The sequence below is a fragment of the Capra hircus genome, chromosome 11 (genome assembly GCF_001704415.2).
Source record: "Capra hircus breed San Clemente chromosome 11, ASM170441v1, whole genome shotgun sequence".
Lineage (NCBI taxonomy): Eukaryota > Metazoa > Chordata > Mammalia > Artiodactyla > Bovidae > Capra > Capra hircus.
This window is the reverse complement of record NC_030818.1, coordinates 103,171,188-103,190,682: the sequence shown is the minus strand read 5'-3', so window position 1 is coordinate 103,190,682 and position 19,495 is coordinate 103,171,188. Positions and strand designations below refer to the sequence as shown.

Sequence of the window (19,495 nt, the reverse complement as noted above, 5' to 3'; positions counted from 1 at the left end):
GGAGCTGAGTGGCAGTGTGACCTTGCTCCTGCAGCCTGTCCCCACCGTCACAGGGAGGGGGCAGTGAGGACAAGCTCGGGCGCCTGTCCCCATGCCGAGCGTCTCTCCCACAGGTTGGGGATGGTGACTGTCTGACCGGTGGGCGGCGGAGGGTGGTGGACTGGGTTCTGCAGAGCGGCTGGGGTAGTTTAGCAGTCATCCCAGTCATCCCAGGCCAGCCTGCAGGAGAGGGGCCCAGGGCTGCCAGATTCCACAGCCCCCACCTCTGTGGGTTCCAGCTCTGCGACCCAGGCAGCCTCAGGCAAGTGCTCCCCGAGCTCTGGGCCTCTTGTCTGCACCTGTCGGGGAGTGTTAGCAACTGACCATAGGGCTCCCACGAGCTGAGGGCCCCTGTTTCAGCCAGCCCGCTGCCTCCTCATGGGAGCAGGCTGCCTGCCAAGCCGCTGGCTGCCCTGCCGTGGCAGCCACTGCATGAAGCCACCTCCTGCTTTTCCTAAGAGGAGGGCTTTTCCTCTGCGCTGTTTCTCTTAGAGTTCCAGCCCCGAAGTCAAGGCCAGGCAGGAGGAGGACCCCGAGACAAGCCCCCAGCAGGTGGAGGGGCCGGCCCAGGGCTCCTCACACGCCTGGCACACGCCTGGCAGTCCCCTCGGCCAGCACCCGCAGAGGAGCGAGAGCCCGCCAGTCCCGCAGTGAGTCGTCACGGGCAGCCCTGGCCCTGGCGCTTGCCATTAAAAGCCTTGCCTGCTGGGTGGCCGTGATGTCACAGCTGCTGGGCCCTGCGCACCTGGCCACAGGGAGGAGGGGAGGGGATGCTGGGGGACTGGGAGGGGAGTCCTGCCCCACCGGCTGGCCCACGGGGCTGGCGGCTGAGGCCAGAACCTCCCTGGCCCGCTGGGAGGAGTGCAGGGATTCTGGCTCATTCCCAGCTGGGCCACTGGCTGGGGTGTGTCCTCCCCACTCGTCTGCTGAATGGGGAAGGGGTGCCACCATCCCCAGGGCTGCTGTGGGCACAGTGACACAGAGCAGGTGGACCCACCTGGGTGGGTGGTGTGTGCGTGGGACCCCTCGCTGCCACGCACCCCCTTTCCTCCTAGCCAGCTCCCAGCTCCTCCCCCGAGGGCTGACCGCCCTCGAGGCTCTAACCTAAGCGCCTCCTACCCAAAGCCACCTCCTACCCAAAACCGCAACCTGGGGGAGAGGCCGCAGAGGTGACCTCCAACCCTGGGAAGCAGCTGGTCCCTCAAGAGTGGTCTTCTCAGGACCTCTGCCTGCCCTTGGGGGTACCACCGCCGTCCAGCAGCCCCTTTCAGCAGGGGGCACATTTTCATGCCTCTCCCAGGAAAGAGGGTCCTCGCACACTCGGCCCCGGGCCTGAGCTCCACTCTGGGCCCTCTGAGAGCGCTTTTCACGTGCTGATCTATAGTTCACATGACTATTGATCGCCCAGCCCAGGAATCTCTGACAGGCTTCTTGGCTGACCGGGCCTTCCTGGTACCAGGAGTTTGTTTATGGCACTGGGGCTGGCTGCTCGCCCCGAGGGTGGGGGTATGGCCTGGAACCGAGGTCCTTGGGGGCACGTGGCTCCTCATCACACCAGTGATGCAGTTCAGAAGCCAGAGAAGAGCTGTGTGTCTGCGAGAGAGGCTTCAGAGGCCTGGAACCTCCCTGGGAGGCCCTGCCACGTGGAGGGACCGCTTCGCACTTTCATTCTCCCAAGAGAAGCTCAGCGCAGCGCTGAGAAGCTCAGGACCGGGACACATCGCTGATCCAGGGCCCGTGGGGCCCCTCGCTGCCCTGGCTGGGGGCTCCGGGCTGAGACCCGTGTGTGCTGGGGAGGGCTGGGAGGGACGGGACGTCTTTAAGGAGGCAGGGGGCGGGGCCTTCCATTCTGGTTCAGTTGGGCCAGGTTCTGGGCCGGGCACAGCCCCTTCCCGTCCTTTTCATCCTTGCTCCAGGGCGGGCCGGGCCCTGCATCTGGACACACTGGTGCAGACAGGTGCCTGCTACTTCCTGCCCCGCAGGTCAGAACTCCAGCCCCTCTAGACGTCTCCTCCTTCGAAAGCCCGAGACTGGGTTTCTCGGCTAAGACAGCCCTCTGACCCTGCCCCTCAGTCCACACCCTGCCATGGGTGTCAGTCCAGGGGAGGGGGATGCTCAGGGCCGCCCTGGGAGAGCAGCCAGCTGTGCGCAGTTGCAGCGGGTGCCTGGGGAGAAAGGGGACGGGAGTGCCCTGCTGCACCCGAGAGTGGGGGAATGTTCTAGAGCAAGGCTCCCCATGGGCATGACCTTAAGCCCAGAAGGGACCAGGAAGCCTGGCAGTCCTGTTCCCAGCCCCCCGCCTTGGGGCTGCGATGGGGGTGCTGTTCCCGCCGTCCGTGAGCCCGGAGCTCAGGTGGGACCCAGGCACGTTGAGTGCTGCACTCGGGCTGGGGGGTCGGGCTCCACGCAGACGTCCTGAGGGAACAGGGGCACAGACAGAGTCTCCCTCCCCGCACGTCCCCTGCCACCCCCAGCAGTGGCCCCACTTAGGGGTGCAGGTCCTGCTCGAGAAGCTGCCGGCCAGGGAGGGGCCAGGGCCTGTCTTCCTTCACCCGGTGCTGACTGCTTGGCCACTGCACACAGCTGTCCCCTGGATGTGAGGTGGTGTTTCACTGGTGGAATGTTCTGGTCAGGGCTGGCCCCCTGGGAGTGGGGAACAGCCGGGTGAGCAGTCACCCCACCCTGCACTGCCTTGCAGCCTGCTCAGAGAGCCGCAGGATGGAACACCCCCTCTGGCAGCTTTGGCTGTGGACGGTCACCCGTGGCCTCCGACGCTGGCGTGGGACGAGGGCACACCCGCAGTGGCCAGCCGACCTGATGCCAGAGACCAACCCCCGGAGAGCCACAGGCACATGGGCCAAGGTAACCAGGTGGGGCGGCAGTGGTGTCAGATGAGGACAGACACCACCCCCTCGGGGCCCCTGGCAACTCATGCCCGCTTCCGGCTTGTGGTCGGCTCAGGGTCAGACACACTTGCGTCCTGCTGGGCCTGGCCGGAGCTGTGTACCGGGGGCGACTGGCCTCCCTGTCCCTGAGTCTGGGCGCTCAGGAAGGCCGCCCTTCAAGATGGCGGGGGCTGGCCAGGGTGGGAGAGGCCACCCAGACCGGCCACTCCGCCTCCTGGCTACGCGACGACTCAGAGCAGCCGGCCAGGCTGCGGATGGTTGCCAGGCTGGTCCCCAGAACCTCAGACCTGCCCGAGAACACCCCAGGACACACTGCCCAGCTGAGTCCAGATGTTCGCGATGCTGCCTCCACCAAGGGTGCAAGGGGGGCCTGCCAGGCCGGCCCTGGGCTCAGGGCTGGGCAGGCTCTTGGATCACTCAGGCCTCCAGGCAGGGGACCTGTGCAGACAGGGAGCTGGACATGCCCCCAGACTTTCCCCATCTCCCGCACTGTACCCCCACCTAGCCCACAGACATCCCGGGGAGTCCCTAGAGCAGCTGGTGTGGCCCCCACCCAAGGCAGTGCCAGCCCCCAGACAAGGACAGGGAGGCCTGGGGGAGACCACTCGAAGCCTGGCACAGGTGGGAGATGCCCCCGCTCTGTGCCTCTTGGGGCGGCATGGCCCCTTTTCTGCTGAAAGGGGAAACCCTAGCCTGCTCTGCTTGTTGTAGTCCCAACTTGGTTTATCTGGTACAAACCTTTAGTGACGCGGGAACCGGCGTGCCAGAAGTGTCTTCTCAGCTAAAGAGAGCTTTTTGCACGTACCGATTTCCAGGGTGGAGCAGACTCATTCACAGCTCTGGGGAGCCCCAATAGTGTGTTGGGGACAGCAGGCTGGACAGCCCAGGGTGGGTGCCCTGGGGCCCCACCTTGTCTCAATGCCCGGGTGCCACCTCGGAGCTCTTCTTTCAGGCCTGAGTCCATGCCTCAGGCTCAGAAGCCCCTCTCGATAGCCACCCTCGGGAGCAGCAGAGAGGCTGTTCAGACCAGCCAGTGTGTGTATATGGGGGCTCCCTGCGGTCTGGCCTGGGAGAGCGTCCTCAGGACAGATCAGGGCGGATGGGAGGGAGCTGGAACCGCTCTGGGTCATTGGACCGCCTGGTGAACTCGTGGCGGGCGTCCAAGGCTGGCGCTGACTCTGTCTGACCTGGCACTGAGCCTGCCCGGGCTCCCTGGGTGACGCCCCATCACAGTCCTTCAGCTCGACCCACAGCACCTTGCCCTTGAGGCTTCCCAGCTGGCTCAGTGGTGAAGAATCCACTTGCCAAGCAGGAGATGCAAGTTTAATCCCTGGGTCAGGAAGATCCCCTGGAGAAGGAAATGGCAACCCACTCCAGTGTTCTTGCCTGGGAAATCCCATGGATAGAGGAGCCTGGCGGGCTCCAGTCCATGAGGTTGCAGAGTCAAACACGACTAACAACTAAACGGCAACAACAGGCTTGTCCTTCACCATGGGCCACGGACAAAAGGGAGGTGTTCCCGTTGGTGGAGGTTCCACAAATCTAAGCTTTAGCCAAAGAGCTCTGGTCCCCTCGGGCTTGTGGCTTTGGGACCGACATGGATCCCCTGGCCTTGCTGTCCCTGCCGGGTCCCAGCATGGAGTAAACGCGTAGGAAGATGGTAATTCCCTGGGACTTCTCGGCAGAGACGCCACTGCAGCCCCCCGTCCCCACTTTGCCGACCTTCCAGCTGTGCAGTGGTGACCTTGACACGTCCCAGACCTCCTCTCTCCCTCCCCCGGCCCAGCCCCCCTCACCCAGCCCCCAAAGAGTGGACTCAGAGGAAAAGAGCAGCTGTGCAGACAGTCTGCAGCTCCACCCAAAAACCACCGTAAAGAGGGCTCTAAAATCTACATTGTAAATGCTGTCTCTAAAGTTTTTTCTGAGTCCTCACATCCGTAACTGTCCAACAAGAGGGTGATTTTAGGAGTAGCTGCTGCTACTGCTAAGTCACTTCAGTTGTGTCCGACTCTGTGTGACCCCATAGACGGCAGCCCACCAGGCTCCCCCGTCCCTGGGATTCTCCAGGCAAGAACACTGGAGTGGGTTGCCATTTCCTTCTCCAATGCATGAAAGTGAAAAGTGAAAGTGAAGTCGCTCGGTATATCCAACTCTTAGCGACGCCATGGACTGCAGCCCACCAGGCTTCTCTGTCCATGGGATTTTCCAGGCAAGAGTACTGGAGTGGGGTGCCATCGCCTTCTCCCAGGAGTAGCTAACTGTGTATTATTCTGTCCTCATTCTAACCAAACACAAGCAGGTGTGGTGGCTGTTTGCACGGGGCTTCGGCGTTCTGGGACCTTGTGCCAGCGGCGTCCTCTGCCTTCTGTGCCCATCACCGCTGATGGTCTCTGTGCCCCCTAGGAGACTCCCAGACCAGCCCCATCCCGTGGCCAGCAGAGGAAAAGGCCCGGGCTCTGACGGGAAGCCCAGCATCAAGCTTCCAAGGCCAGAGTCGACCCTCCCTGAGCACAGGGCGTCCCCACAGCCCCCAGGAAGCCCGTGTGAGTCTGGGCCTGGCCCTGTGCTGTCTGCGGGCCGGGCGGGGGCCCTTCTGTGTGGCTTTGGTGCGGGGGCCCCTTGTCCATCGGATGCAGGCTGTTGATGGGTGGCACCTCTGAGCCTTCTCGGGGGAATCTTGTCTGCTGACAGGTCTTCGGAGCCCACTGGGAGGAGGGATGTCTGATGGGTGGGTCTTCGTGGCCCTGTTTGGGGGACGGCCTTTGTTCCTTACTGTGCTCACAAGAACTCAGGGGCTCTGTCCACAGCTAAGGGACACGGCGTGAGGTCCAGCAGAGGCGGCCCCACCCTGACCGTGCCGTTTCTCCAAAGTGTTTCCAGCAGGTGGCTGAAGGCGGCGGGAGTCCACCAGGGTCAGAACCGGGGCTGGACTTTGCCGGCAGCTCCGTGGAGGGGCCTGCCGCCATGGAGGCTGCTCAGAGCTGCTCAGGGGAGCAGAGGTGGGGGGGCCTGGAGGGTGGCTTGGGCTGCGGGGGGAGCCCTGGGGCCTGGAGACATTTTGGCCAGAGCATCCTACCCTCTTGCTGGGAGACACTCACCTGCTCCTGGTGCCCTTCATGCTGGGGTGGGGCCTCCATGCACCCCAGCCCACCTGCGTGCCCTCTTGCGTCTGACCCCCCCCGCTTAGGAAACAAAGATGCCTCCTGGTGTGTCAGCCCAGGATACTGGAGTGGGGGGAGGACTGGCAGCTGTAGGGTCCCTCGAGGGAGCGCTGCCTCTGGATCTCTCCGATGGTGACTCCCAGCTACCTGATCCAGGGGGCACTGAGGCCAGAAGCCCCTGAAGACAGACCATGCTGGGGGAGCGCTGGCCTCTGACAGTCACTTCCTCTGAGGGACAGACAGCTGGCAGGAAGGTGTTTTAAGCATCTGCGGTGGCTGAAGGGCCCCTGCAGAGACTCTGGGCCCGAGGTGGGAGGCTGGAAGATGGGGCTCCTTCTGGAAGCACTCCAAGACTTCACGCTGTGTTTGCAGGACAGAGACCTATCAGCAGGAGAACCCCCAAGCCCCTTTCTCCTGCCCAGAAGCTGCGCCGCCGACCGTGTCTCCAGGTGACGCCTCCACCCCTTCAAGGGCCCCCACCTTGAGTGAGGCCCCGTCCCCAGGTAATGGACCAGCTTTCCAGTCAGAGCCAGCCCACTCCCACAGCCCCTGCCCTCCCCACCGCCTGGGTACTGTCTCCACCTGGGGTCTTCTGCTTTTGATCCATCGGCTTGGGGACCGTGGGATGTGGGCTGTATCCTTCCCAGGGTTGGTGGAACATCTTCAGCGTAAAGGTGGTGAATCATCCCTAAACCCTCCTTTCTCTACAGCAGCTGAGGTGGCGGCACCCCCAGCCCCGCACAAGGACGGCCCCCCGGCCCGGCTCATGGCCCTTTGGGACCTGGGCTCCGAGCCCGAGTCCACCCCCAGCGCCTGCTCAGGGGCGTCTTCTCCACGGTCCACTGCTGCCTCCTCGGGGAGCCTCGCGTCGTCCTGCCCTTCTCTCCAGGAGTTTCAGAAAGCATCCGCCATCCTGGTCCAGCTTTCCGAGAGCCCCACCTCCCTCTCGGATGGGGAAGCTGGGGACACTCCAGACACAGACCTCAGCTGGGTGGGGGGACTCCCTGTTCCAGACTCCTGGGGGCTCCACCAGGGCGGAGGGGCAGAGACCTGGGAGGGGCTGGAGGGTACTGAGGCCCTTTCTGGGCGCGGCTCTGGCACTGGGGCGGCTGGCCTGGCTCCAGCAGGAGGTCTCCCCGTTGCTCAGTCTCTGTGGTTGAGGTCGGAGCAGTCCGAGTTGTCCAGCAAGGTCTGGGGCCGGGAGAGCCCACAGGACCCTGGCGCCGGTGCCAGGCCAGCCCCAGGGTACTGCTCGCCTGCAGGACACGCGTCCCACTTGGAACAGCCTGGGATGCCCCTTGCCCTGCCTCCCTTTCTGGGCCCAGGGGAGGGGCAGGAAGATTCTGGAACCAGTGGGAGCCCGACCAGTGAATCAGACACAGGAAAAGCCCAGCGGAGGTCCTGGGAGGCTGCAGGAGCGAGGCTCCCATCCCAAATCTCTTCCTCGAGTGACTTCCACTTCACCCTTCCCTTCCCCTCCGGGACCTCAGCCTCTGAGTTTGGCAAAAGAGGAGAGACGGGGCCTCCGCAGGCCTCAGGTGGCTGCCCAGAGGGGCCCTGGGGCACTCACCCGAGTCCTTCCACTGATGGGAAACCTCTACGGGCCTCCTCTGAGCCTGAAGTCCTCTTGATGCCAGGGGCCCCTCCTGGGAACCTGGGTGGGCAGGCAGCCCAGACAGCTGACAGCCAGGCCCCTGGGCACGGGGGGAGCAGAGCCTCCCCTGTCCTGGAGGAAGCCTGCACTCCTCTGGCTGGTGGCTTCTTGCCTGAGATCCTGTCCCCGGTGGACGAGGGGCTGTCCTACAGCAGCTTCGACCTCCCGTCCTCCACCCAGAGGGACTCTCGCCTCCCTCCTCTGCCTCCCATCCTCCCCGCGGATGGGGAGACTGACCCTGCCAGCGCCCACTCAGAAGACTTCCCCACCCTGCCCAAAGATGCCGTGTGTCCTGGGGGCTCGCTGGACTCCCCAGGGGAGGCTGCCTCCCTCATTATGGGAGAGTGGTCCTCCCTGTCTGGGGAGGGTCTGTCTGAGTCACCGTCCCCGGGGCCCCAGGAGGAGGCTGGGCTCTGCCTTGGGGTGGCGGGACAGGGCAGAAGCCTTAGTGGAGAACTGGGTGAATCAGGTTCTGTTGGGAGGGGCCAGGCCACGGACAGCTGCTTGTCTGAACCGGTCAGCTTGGGGTCTCCCTGGTGTAGGGGAGCAGGGGATACCCCGGGGCGGCTCCTAGTGCTGACACCCCCGACCCTGTCCGGGTCTGGAGTAGCCTGCGCATCTGTGGGGAGTCTGGCAGCTGGGGACCCAGGGCTGCCTGGCTCCGGGCGAGGGGACCTTGCTCTGGCTCTGGGCGCCGGACCGCACACTGCCCTCCCAGGCATGGAGAGAGCCGAGGTGATGGACCTGCTGTCCGCCCAGCTCAGCAGCAGGATCCTGAGGGACACCCTGGCCGTGCTCTCGGAGGCAGCCCCAGCAGGCAGCCTGGCGACAGAGGGGCCCACGGGGACCAGCCGGGTCACACGGGCTCACATGGCAGCCACTGGGCGGTCGTGGGGAAGCCTAGAGTTCTGAGAAGACAGGGCGGTGGCGGGGGGCTGTGGGGACACAGACGCTGTCTGTGAGAGCCCCCTGCCTGGCTGGCCGTCGAACGAGGCCTCCTAGACACAGCAAGGCCCCGGACATGTTGTCTCCACGTGACTGTGTGTTAGCATATGTGTGTGTGGGCGTGCTGGGGGCCTCAGAAGAGGCCAAGAGGAGAGCGCAGCTCTGGGGGGTCTGGGCGGCCAGATCCTGAGGCTGGGGGTTACATCTGCACTGATACGCCCTCTCGGATCTGCCTCGTTGGGAAACCGGCGGGGATGTTTGCCTGCCTCTGATTTCTGAAGGGTAAACCTGGCGCCTCCACGACGTCCAGCTGGCGACTCCGGGCTGGGAGGTCCGTGTGCATCCCCTTGTGCAGATTAGAGGAGGAGGCAGCTCGGGAGAAGGTGATTTCGCCCGCAGCCAAGTGACCCTCCGCCCGGCCTCTGAGCTGGAGTGGACCCCCGCCTCCCCAAGGGTGTGCAGGCCGCCTCCCAGAAGAAATGAGAGCCCTTGCCAGGCTGGCCATCGAATGGGCCCTCCTGGACACGGCAAGGCCCCAGTGGGTTTCAGAGGTGGCAGCGTGTGGGCTCCTGCAGGGACGGCCTCGCAGGCATCCCCTTACGAGAGCGCCTGTCCGCCTCAGCACCAGACTCAGGCGGGTGTCCAGGAAGTTGATGCTGAGTCAAGCATGAAGAGGGGTTCCCGTGGGAAGGAAGTGGGGAGAGGCTGAGACGGGAGGACGGGGTGAGACTGCCGGGAGGCCCGCAGGGACGCGGGTCTCGGTAGACTGGGCAGGGAGAGCCCTCGGGCCACCTCGGGGTGAGACCAGGGAAGCTGACCTTCAGGGGCTGAAGTTCAGGCCACTGCAGCACTGACCTCTCCCCACAGCAGCCGCCCCATGAGCCGCTGATGGGCTCTGAGGGGTCCCTGTGGTCCCCTCCTCCCCCAGGAAGCGCCTGTCTGTTCCCATGGGGCTGTCTCACTTTAAAGTTGTTAGTCTTTCTCTCCTGAATTGTCATCATCTGTGCACTTGGAGGAGAAGTAGCTTTTCAGTGAGCCCAACAATCAGCTCTTTCACAAGAGGAAGCAGGGACTTCCCCGGTGGTCCAGTGGTTAGGGCTCTGCACGTCCACTACAGGGGGTGGGGTGGGGGGTGGGTTCAGTCCCTGATCGGGGGACCAAGATCCCACATGTCACACAGCGTGGTCGAAAATTAAACAAATAAAAGGAACCAGCTTCCATATCGGCTTCTAAACCTCTGACGTGATCAGGATTTCTTGAGATGAGGCTCACTCACGCTGTGCTTGACCTCTCAGAAGCCACTCTGCATGTCCTACAGCAGTCTCTCTCCCCGTCTGTCAACTAAACCATCCATCAGTTATCCGCATGGGCTTCCCAGGTGGTAAAGAATCTGCCAGCCGCTGCAGGAGACGCGGGAGACCCGGGTTCAGTCCCCGGAAGATCCCCTGCAGGAGGGCATGGCAAGCCACTCCAGTATTCCTGCCTGAGAAATCCCATGGTCAGAGGAGCCTGCCAAGCTACAGTCCGTGGGGTCACAAAGAGTCAGACGCGACTGAGCGCACACACATCACTTATCATCTCTTTATTGTCTATCCCGCATCTATCATTTACAGCACCTATCAATCGTCTGCCTGCATCAACTATAGCATCCGTCCAGCCATTTCCAGTTCTCAAACTGGAAAATACCTGCTTGCCGGGGAGTCCAGAATCGAGCAGTCGGCGGCGTGTTGGCCTAAGGGACATCGCTGTCCTGCTGCTGGTCCAGGATATGACCCCTGACCCCTGTGAGATCCTGGGAAGTCAGCTGTCAAGTTAGAATGACAGGAGGCCCTCTCCTGCAGCCCTGACTGCAGTGAGAGGAGCTCATTCACTTTCCAGCACTTGTCATTTAAAGTGGGCGGCGTCTTCAAAGCTGGCCTGGCAAAGCCCCCAGGTGCTGCCTCTCAGACCCCATGGACCCCTGCAGGCCAAGGCAGGAACCACCTACCGCTGTCACCAGGCTCCAGCCTCTGGGGCAGCCACTCCAAGGGACCGGCTCACCAGCCCAGCCTGCATCACAGCCCAGCTCACGCAGGACGGGGTCATGGTCCCAGGAACAGCAGTCACGACAATCCATGTGGGCCTGACGCCCGATGTCCCCAAGCCCGCTTGAACGCACAGAAGGGGTTTGGGTCCACTGGGGGGAAAAGTGTGTGCATTCTCCGTGTACGCAATTTCAGAACAAATTTTGAGCTACAGCTTTCTTATTGATTTCCCCCTAGTTTTCTGAACAAATTAGTCTGTGATTTTTTATTTTTTTTTTCCTATTTATCGCTGACCCTTTTGGATTTACGAGGCCGTGTGAGAGGAATTATGTATTTTACACACACCACGTTCGGTCATAAATCTCCCACATCGAAACCCGGCAGATTTGCCTCAGATTCCATAGTCTTGGGTCTGGCCGCTACGGGCGGGGGGCTGACAGCTGAGCACCAGGCATGGCCATGCCCGCAGCTGGACTCAGGGCCTCCCGGGTGCCCAGCAGGCGCGTGTGTCCCTGGGGTCACTTTGTGGCCCCTCACCCTTGAAGGGAGTCTGGTCACGGAGGACTTGTATGAAGACCCTGGCCTTCTCCTTCCCATGACAGCTGGATCCAGGGAGCTTGGGGTTATCCAGTGACCAGCCAGGGGAGGAAGACTGTCCACCAAAGGTGTCAGACATGCTTAATCTCCGCCGACATTATGTGTGTGGAGCTGAGGGCTGTGGCATTCAGATATATTGACCTGAAGCAAGACTTCAATTTCAAGATTGCTCCCTCCAAGGTCTCACCGTGCTCGCCTTGGCTCCAATCCCTGTAGCCTCTTGGGCCAATAAATCTTGATACCAGCCTCCAGAGAAGTCATTATCTTTCATAGAAAATGATTATTTCTCAGTTAAACCCCGCACGGAATTTTCCCGTGATCTGTCTCCATCAGCCTCTCCACTCAGTTGTCCCCTTCTGCGTCAAACGCCCAGGACCTCACCCCTAGCGCCTTAAATTCTAATCACCAGATGAGCTTTACGAGTCCTTCTGATGCCTGGCCCTGTGCACCCCTAACAGCCACATCATAAAACACAGACGAAGGCCACGGCAGCCAGCTGGGGGAGGCCGCACGCCCGCACGAGCACGCGGGTCCTGTTAGATGGTGCCCTCCCCACCCCCGTGCAGGGGCGCCCGGCCCACAGGGCAGGAGGTGAGCACCCTGGCCTTCCGAGGGAGCTGGGGCCACCGAGTCAGATTTGCCTGCAGCTGAGGGACAAGGCTGTCCTGTGACTGCTCGACCAGCAGCATCTTAACACTGGCTCCCCTGCAGCAAGAGGTCCCAGAGGGTCTGCAAGTCCCACGTCTGTCCCCCGTCCCATGTCCTAGCCGCCCACCCCACTCCAGCCAGCAACTGTCAGCCTGCTCCCCTGCCTTGGGCCCCACCCAGCGGCCCCCTTGTCCCTAGCCCTGTCTCTTAACGCCCGCCAAGCACAGCGAGGGGCAGAAGTGTTTGCAACACGTGACTGCAGGCTCAGGGGCAGGGCAGAATCATACAAGCACCCGGCACCCCAGCCTCCCTCGGGGGCTCCCTGGGCCCCCTAACCTGTCCTGCAGCTCACCTGGCAGATTAAGGGGCTTCCCCTCAGCCGTGTCCATTCAGGTGGTGACGTGGACATTTAACAATGCTGGGGCCAGCTCCATCTGTCCCTGGGTGTGTCGCCTCCATAACTACAGTCCCTGCCCTCTTCACGGCATCATTGAGAGGACACAGAGGCCTGTCCCTGCCAGGCTCCGTCCCCGGCACGTGGCAAGCACTCAGGAATAATCCTCCTGTAAATTTGCTCGAGAATGGCTGGTGTCCTCAACCAGCTGAGCCTGAAACCAGATGCCAGCTGAGGGGTGTGGAGGTGGCACCCACTCCAGGGCCAGGCTGCAGGTGGAGTCCACCTGTCCCTTCGTCCCCCAACCTTGTACAGAACCTGCCCCATGAGGGGGGGCTCGGAAAAGGGACAGTCAGCCCTGACCTCCAGGGCTCACAGCCACCCAGCTGGACACCAGCCGGCATGGCCGGGACGACTACCATGGGGGAACTCAGGGTGGGGAGATGAGAGTTCTGCCTTTGTCCCGGTCAGGGGCATCAGAAGAGACCCTCCCAGGTGTTGGAGGCACCCGGGTTGGAAGGTCCCTCTGCTACATACATTCCATGGGTCCTCAACCACTGCTCTGGGCCTCCGAGGCCGAGATTTCCCCTCTGTGAACAAGAATGTGCGTGCATGCTAAGTCACTTCAGTCGTGTCTGACTCTTTGCGACTCCATAGACTATAGTACTCCCTTTGAAATCAGCGTGAATCTCACAAACCTGAGAATTGCCTCCAGTACCTGCCAACTGCCTGGCAGCACAGACAATATGCCAGGTGGGTCTCAGTGTCCCAAGAGCAGGCACCTCTCCTGCTGGGAGGAGGGGCAGATTGAGGAGGGTGTGGGGTGAGGGCACCCGGCTTCAAGCAGGGAAGTGGGGCCTGGTTAATCCGTGGAAGCTGGTGTTATGGTTCTCGGACACACCCACCACCTCGTCTGAATGCTTCTGCACGTGGCTGCATTGAGGCATGCTTTTCCTAAGAACTTTCCATTAAACCAATCGTGTGCTGAGGATTGGAGACACTGTGGTGCTGTTTCCAAGGTCAGCCTCCCAGTGCTGGGCTAAGCCAGCACATATGCCCACTGGCTGCCCCAGAGAGCCGGGGTCCCAGAGACCCTCCCTCACCCTCCTCAGCACCTGGACAGGGACACAAGAGCCCTGGAGGAAGAGCTGTGAGTGACGGTGGGCTGGGAAGGGCCACAGTCCTTCCAGGGGACTTTGAGTGTCTGCTAAGGCCTGAATTGGATGGCATCACTGACGTAATGAACATGAGTTTGAGCAAACTCTGGGAGATCGTGAAGGGCAGGGAAGCCTAGCGTGCTGTGGTCCATGAGGTCGCAGAGTCAGACAAGACTTAGCGACTGAACGACAGCAAGGCCTGAACTGTGTCCCCCACCGCACAAAGTCCTAATCCCAACGGGATGGTGTTAGGAGGTACCTTCAGGAGGCGATCAGGGTTTGATGGGGTCATGAGGGTAGGGCCCCCATGATGGGGTCAGTGACCTTACGAGATGAGACCGTGGAGACCCCTCCCTCTCCACGTGCAGCACAGAGGAAGGGCCAGGTGAGCAGAGGCAGGAAGTGGCTGGCCATCTGCAAGCCAGGAATTGAGTCTTCACCAGAAACTGACCATGCCCGCCCCGATCTTGGACGTCCAGCCTGTGAGAGATATTAATAGATGCCCGTCTGTGGTTTAAGCCGCCTGGCCTGCGGTGTTCTCTTACAGCAGCCTGAACAGACAGACAGGGTGTTCAGAAGCTAAGCTTCTCCTGCAGAGGGAAGCAGGTGTCCAGGTGAGCTTAGAGTCCCTCCCAACAGCCCAGCCTTGACAGCCTTTGCCAACCGTGTGACCAGATCCTGGTGTATCTGCCCGATAATCACCATGTGACTTGTGGTCATGCCTGTGGTCAGTGGTTTGGAAGGGAGGACAGGAGAAAGAAGCCTGGGCCACCAGGGAGCAAACCACCCCCCACCCAGACCAGGCCCACTCACCGCGTCCTTCCCATCCTGGATTCTCAGTCTTGATCTCTGCGTGTCCTTCCTTCTCCCACTGCCCTCCCACCTCTCTGCTGCTCCTTCCCGGCCCCTCCTCACCTCAGCCCTGCATCTGGAGGCCCGGGGCTCAGTGTGTGGCCAGCCTTCTCCGGTCCTCACTTACCGTCTAAGCCCCATTCTCACACAGCCAACCAGTGGCCTGGTGCCAGCCGCAGATGCTGCCAAGGTCTGCGGAACTCAGCAGGTCCAGGCACACCTTGGCCTCCATTCCCAGCCCTGCATTGCCCGTCCCAGCGCCTCCCCTGCAGCCTCTCATCTCAGCCAAGGGCGGCTGCACAAGCCCTGCAGCAGACGTGGCCTCTCTGTCACACGCCTGTCCCACCTTTACGCATATGCAGAGCCCAACCTTCTCGCCAGCACTGCAGCCTGCCTCTTGGTGGAGCCTCACTATCTCTTGGAAGGCTGCGACAGCCTCTTGGGGGGCTCCCCCTCCTGCCCCTTCTAGCCGGCAGTCAGAAGGGCAGAACCACACAACCCTGCTCAAAATCCTCCCTTGACCAGCTTCGCATTCGGGGCCAGGGCCCTCCTCTAGGGAGGCCTTGTGGGGTCCTGCTCTCAGCTGCTTCTCCAGCTCCACGCCCCGCTCCACTTGCTGTCCTTCCAGGACACGTGCCCCTTCTGCCTCAGGGCCTTTGCACGTGCAGTCCTCTGCCTGGGCTGGTTACCTCCCTTCTTACCTCTTTCACCCACAGTCTCCCTCTCTGGGAGGATTTCCTGACCCCTTCAGCCCCACCCTTCTCTACTGCTTTTTATAGCACTTATCTCCACCTCACAGGCTTGTTTGCTTTGGGTCTTTCTCCTGGCCCAGTGACACTTGGGCTTGGCTTTGTGTCCAGGGCTTGGTGTGTACCAGAAGCCCAGCAAGTGTTAGTGAAGAATGAATGGGGAGGGGGCACACGTGCCTGCACCAGGGGGCTCTAGTTTGGATCCCCTTAACCAGGGTTTTCTAACCTTCCAAACCTAAACAACAAAACCCTTTTCAGACAAAATCTTACACAGCACCCTACAGTGCAAAGAGCAGAGGGATGACTGCATGGCTATCAAGTAGTTTGTGTTCAAATTGTATCATTTACGTATTTAACTGTTGATCCCCTATGATAGCGAGGTGGCCTGGAACATGGGAATCTGAGCTTCCAGGCCCGCAGAGGACGGATGCTGACTCACGTCCATTCTGTGGTCCATTTCCTTTCTTTTCTGTTTTCGGTCACACAGTTCAGAGAAAATCTGATATGCACAAAACAATTAGGAATAGCAATAGAAAAAACAGGTCTTGCGTTAAATTAAGCAAACAAATCATAGGAAGCTTTCTTTCCTAGGTTTGCAGGGCAATCAGTCGTGAAGGTTCTCGAGTTTAGCTCTGTAACACATCCGCGGGGTTTGTGCAGTAAGTTTTACAAGTTTTCTAAGAGTCAAAAGTCTCAGATTAAAAAAAACAAAGTCAGGATTGCAGACCCTACGAAGCCCCAGGTAGGGTTGCCAGATATAACACAGGAAGCCCAGTAAAATGTCAATTTTAGTTGAACAGCGAAGCGTTTTTAGTCTAAATGTGTCTCATTAAATTTGCATTTCAGGTATGATACATATTTAGACTTAAAAACACCTCGCTGCTCATCTGAAATTCACATTTAACGGTGCTTCCTGTACCTTCATTTGCTAAATCTGGCGACCCTAACCCGGAACGGGGTGGGGCGAGGGGCGGCTTGAGAGTTGTCTGCAGAGCCCGTGAGGGTGGGGGCGGGGCGCCAGGGGGCGGAGCCTGTTCTCGGAGGCGGGACGTGGGTGGGCGGAGCCTGAATCTCGGTGGGCGGGGTCTAGGGCGGGCCGGGGGGGGTGGGCGGGGCAGAGCCTGGAGCTCCGGGCCCGAGGTCGAGGGGCGCCTGGGAGGCGGGGCCGAGACGCACGGGGGCGGGACCCGGCCGCCGGCGGTGGGGCGGGGCGGGGCGGGGCGGGGCGGGGCGCTGGAGGCGGGGCCCGGCGCGCGCGGCGCTCGTGACGGCGGTTGCCAGGGTGAAAGGTCAGGCGCGGCGCGGCACTCCCAACATGGCGGCGGCCGGGACGGCGGCGTCGCCAGCGCGCAGCCTGGGAGCCCCGGCGGCGGTGGCGGCGGCGGCGGCGGCCCGAACCCGGAGCCCGCCCCCGGCGCGGCCCGCGCGGCTGCCCCCGCTGCTCGTGCTGCTGACGGCGGCGGCGGCGGCGGGGCCGGGCGCAGGCGGCGCGGCGCGGCTGTACCGCGCGGGGGAGGACGCCGTGTGGGTGCTGGACAGCGGCAGCGTGCGCGGGGCCACCGCCAACAGCTCGGCCGCGTGGCTCGTGCAGTTCTACTCCTCGTGGTGCGGCCACTGCATCGGCTACGCGCCCACCTGGCGGGCCCTGGCCGCAGACGTGAGAGGTGAGGCGCGCCTGGCGCGGGGGCCCGCCGCTGGCCTGGCGCCTACGACCCCCGGATTCTATCCTCAGGTCCCTCTCCCCTGGCCCTCTGGAGGCATCCCGCTTCGGCGGCCGCTGGCCTGCACCCCGGGTTCATCCCTCGAAGGACCCCCCGCCCCATGGAGATCTGGGAAGTCGGCTGTCAAGTCAGGATGACAGGAACCCCTCTCCCGCCGCCGCCCTCACTCAGCTGGGGACATAGAGGCCTTCTCCGTTTGTCCCAGCCCTCCAGACCCTCTTGTTGAGTCTCTGAGAGCTTCAGTAACCACCTCCGCCCCAGGTCTTTATCCTAGCTGTGTCCTGACGTTCGTCTCGTTCTGAGTAACTCCACCCGGCTGCCTGGAATCCCGGTTCTTTGAAGCTCCCGGTTCTTTAAGGCTCCCGGTTCCTGCCCCGGGCTGCTTTCCCTGGGGGTCGTTCTTCCTTTTCCTTTGGTTTGGAGAGCTGAGCATATATAGTGGCTATTCAAAGAGGTCCAGCTGTGCTGGAGACCTCTGTGGAAGCAGAAAAAGACCTTCCCGCATTTCATTGGTTGGTTCCTTGTGCGTGGTCACGCAGCCTTGGACCAATCTGTCACCCACCAAACTTCTGGTCATGTTCCCACACTTTATTGACGCTTGGCACTTTCTTATCACGGTGCAAATTGCTAATCAGCCACTAAGTTCTTGGAGTGCTCTAAATTGCACAGTTGTAGCCGTTTAAGGGTTTTGCAGCAGCCTTGCTACAAGCTGGTCGCGCTTCAGAAGAGAACACGAATTGCTCTGAAGTGGGGGCCTGTCCCCAACAAGAGCAGGGTTTGGCAAGACTTTCCTGAGGCTGAGCTGACCTCTAATTATATATTTCAGAGGGCAAGAGAGTAACAAATGGGCTCTCTTCCAGAACTGCAGTTTTACAGCCAACCCTGTTGGGATTTTCTCATATCTAGACAGATTCATAACGAAACTTGAAAAAAAAGTCTAAATTGGGCTTTTATACAGGATTGTGATTATCTTTAGCGGCTTCTCTTGCCTCAAGGTATTGGGCCTTCTTGATTCTAAAGTGTCTGTTCTTTGATCTAGTGTTTGCTTGGGCCTTCGCCGCTGGTCAGAACTGAAGTCAGAGACTTCATGAAATGGACGGTCTGCTCCATGATAGGTGTCCTTTAAGCCTTTGCTTTGTCATCAAACAAGTGCTTTTAATAATAAGAGGACTAAGAGGACTTTTCAGTGTTCTTTTCTTATTGGGAGGCGGAAACACAGATATGTAAATTTTAATGCTCTTTGCTCTGGCAAAACGTTGTCATCACCTGTTTTGTGCATATTTTGATTTTTTTCAGCTTAGTGTGTGAAATACAAAAGTTGTAAATAGGATTTGAATATTGCAAACCATTGCATGGTTCAACCAGCATGTAAGGAGCCTTGGACATTGTCCCTGCAACTCAGAAGGAAAGTTATTTTTGAAACAGAAACTATCGGTTGCCAAAAAAGTTCATTCAGGTTTCTCTGTGTGTTCCCAGCCACACTTTCTGGCCAATCTGGTAGTAAAATCCATTATCTAGTGGTGTGATTAGCCTAACTGTTGGCTGAAGATTATCTTAAGAGAGCTGGGGGCTTCCCAGGTGGCGCTCGTGGTAAGCAACCTGCCTGCCATTGCAGGAGGTGGAAGAGATGCGGGTTCAGCGCCTGGGTGGGGCAGATCCCCTGAAAGAGGGCGTGACAGCCCACTCCAGTGTTCTTGCCTGGAGAATCCCATGGACAGGGGAGCCTGGAGGGCTGTGGTCCCTAGGGTCGCAGAGTCAGACACAACTGAAGCAACTTAGCACACATGCCGAGTTGGGCATTCTGCGAGTGAAGGCAGGAAGAGCAGGCCTGAGACAAAAGGAGGTGTGACTGAGAGTGAAAAACAGCTGTGGCTCCAAAGATGGGGGGAGGACGGGGGTCCTGAGAGCTGGACTGCCGGGGGCTCCCTGAGCACCAGCTCTGACTGGAGGCAGAGCCTGGGCGCTGGGCGATGTCGCACGTCAGGTCCCAGAGAGAGCTAACCTGGGGACCTTGGGGGCCCAGCCTGGGCAGCGGGAGCAGAAGCTCTGGGCGTGAGGCCTGGCCTCCTGTCAGCATAAGCCCCAGAGGTGGAGGATTCCTGTCTTGGGGCCACTGACCGTGCCAGGCACCTGCAGGAGAGGGCCTGAGGCTCGAAGGGGAGCAGGGACCGCCCCCCCCCGCCCCCCCCCCCCGCCCCCGCCGTGGCTGTCTGCACACGAGAACGCTCCGCTAGAGGAACCTGCTACTCGGATCCTGGGCTCCCACCTGACTGACCCAGGGTCCTTCCCGTGGCTCGTCTCTGTGAAGTCCTGGAGGAGCATGCTGAGAACTGCCTGCTCCCTCGCTGAGGAGGCTAGTGCAGCCCCTCCGCGAAGCGCCTTGCCTCTGCCAGGGGCCGTCCCACGGGGCGAGGGTGCCCACGCCCACGCTGTCCAGTCTGAGCGCAGTCACTGCTCCCACTCTCACTGCTCAGGCCCAGCCAGTCTTTGGTGAATAGGGGGTTCAGTGAGCCCCCTGGGGCACGCAGACCTGGGCCCGTCAGATGCCTCTTCCCACCCATCTTGAAACACTGCGTCCAGCCCACTCAGCTAGTCTACCCTCCACCCCCAGTCTCAACAGCAGCATGGCTTCTAGAAGGTGGCTGGTT

General features: G+C 60.9%; 2 protein-coding genes across 7 annotated transcripts in view; both read left to right on the top strand.

Annotated features, from left to right (window-relative positions):
* The window catches only part of CCDC187 (coiled-coil domain containing 187), a 45,610-nt gene extending 34,043 nt beyond the window's left edge, over window positions 1-11,567 (top strand). For 4 of the 6 annotated variants that reach the window (XM_018056090.1, XM_018056087.1, XM_018056092.1 and 1 more), the window contains 6 exons: window positions 532-689; window positions 2,738-2,901; window positions 5,349-5,488; window positions 5,817-5,944; window positions 6,479-6,609; window positions 6,817-11,567. In XM_018056090.1, the coding sequence (XP_017911579.1) occupies window positions 532-689; window positions 2,738-2,901; window positions 5,349-5,488; window positions 5,817-5,944; window positions 6,479-6,609; window positions 6,817-8,672 (2,577 nt within the window). In that variant the 3' untranslated portion in view covers window positions 8,673-11,567. The remainder of the gene's footprint in view (window positions 1-531; window positions 690-2,737; window positions 2,902-5,348; window positions 5,489-5,816; window positions 5,945-6,478; window positions 6,610-6,816) is intronic. The other 2 variants (XM_018056089.1, XM_018056088.1) reach the window with 2 other exon arrangements.
* The window catches only part of LOC102189594 (LIM/homeobox protein Lhx3), a 35,044-nt gene continuing 32,085 nt past the window's right edge, over window positions 16,537-19,495 (top strand). The window contains exon 1 of the mRNA XM_018056084.1: window positions 16,537-16,790. The gene's annotated coding sequence lies outside the window, so the exon portion shown is untranslated. The remainder of the gene's footprint in view (window positions 16,791-19,495) is intronic.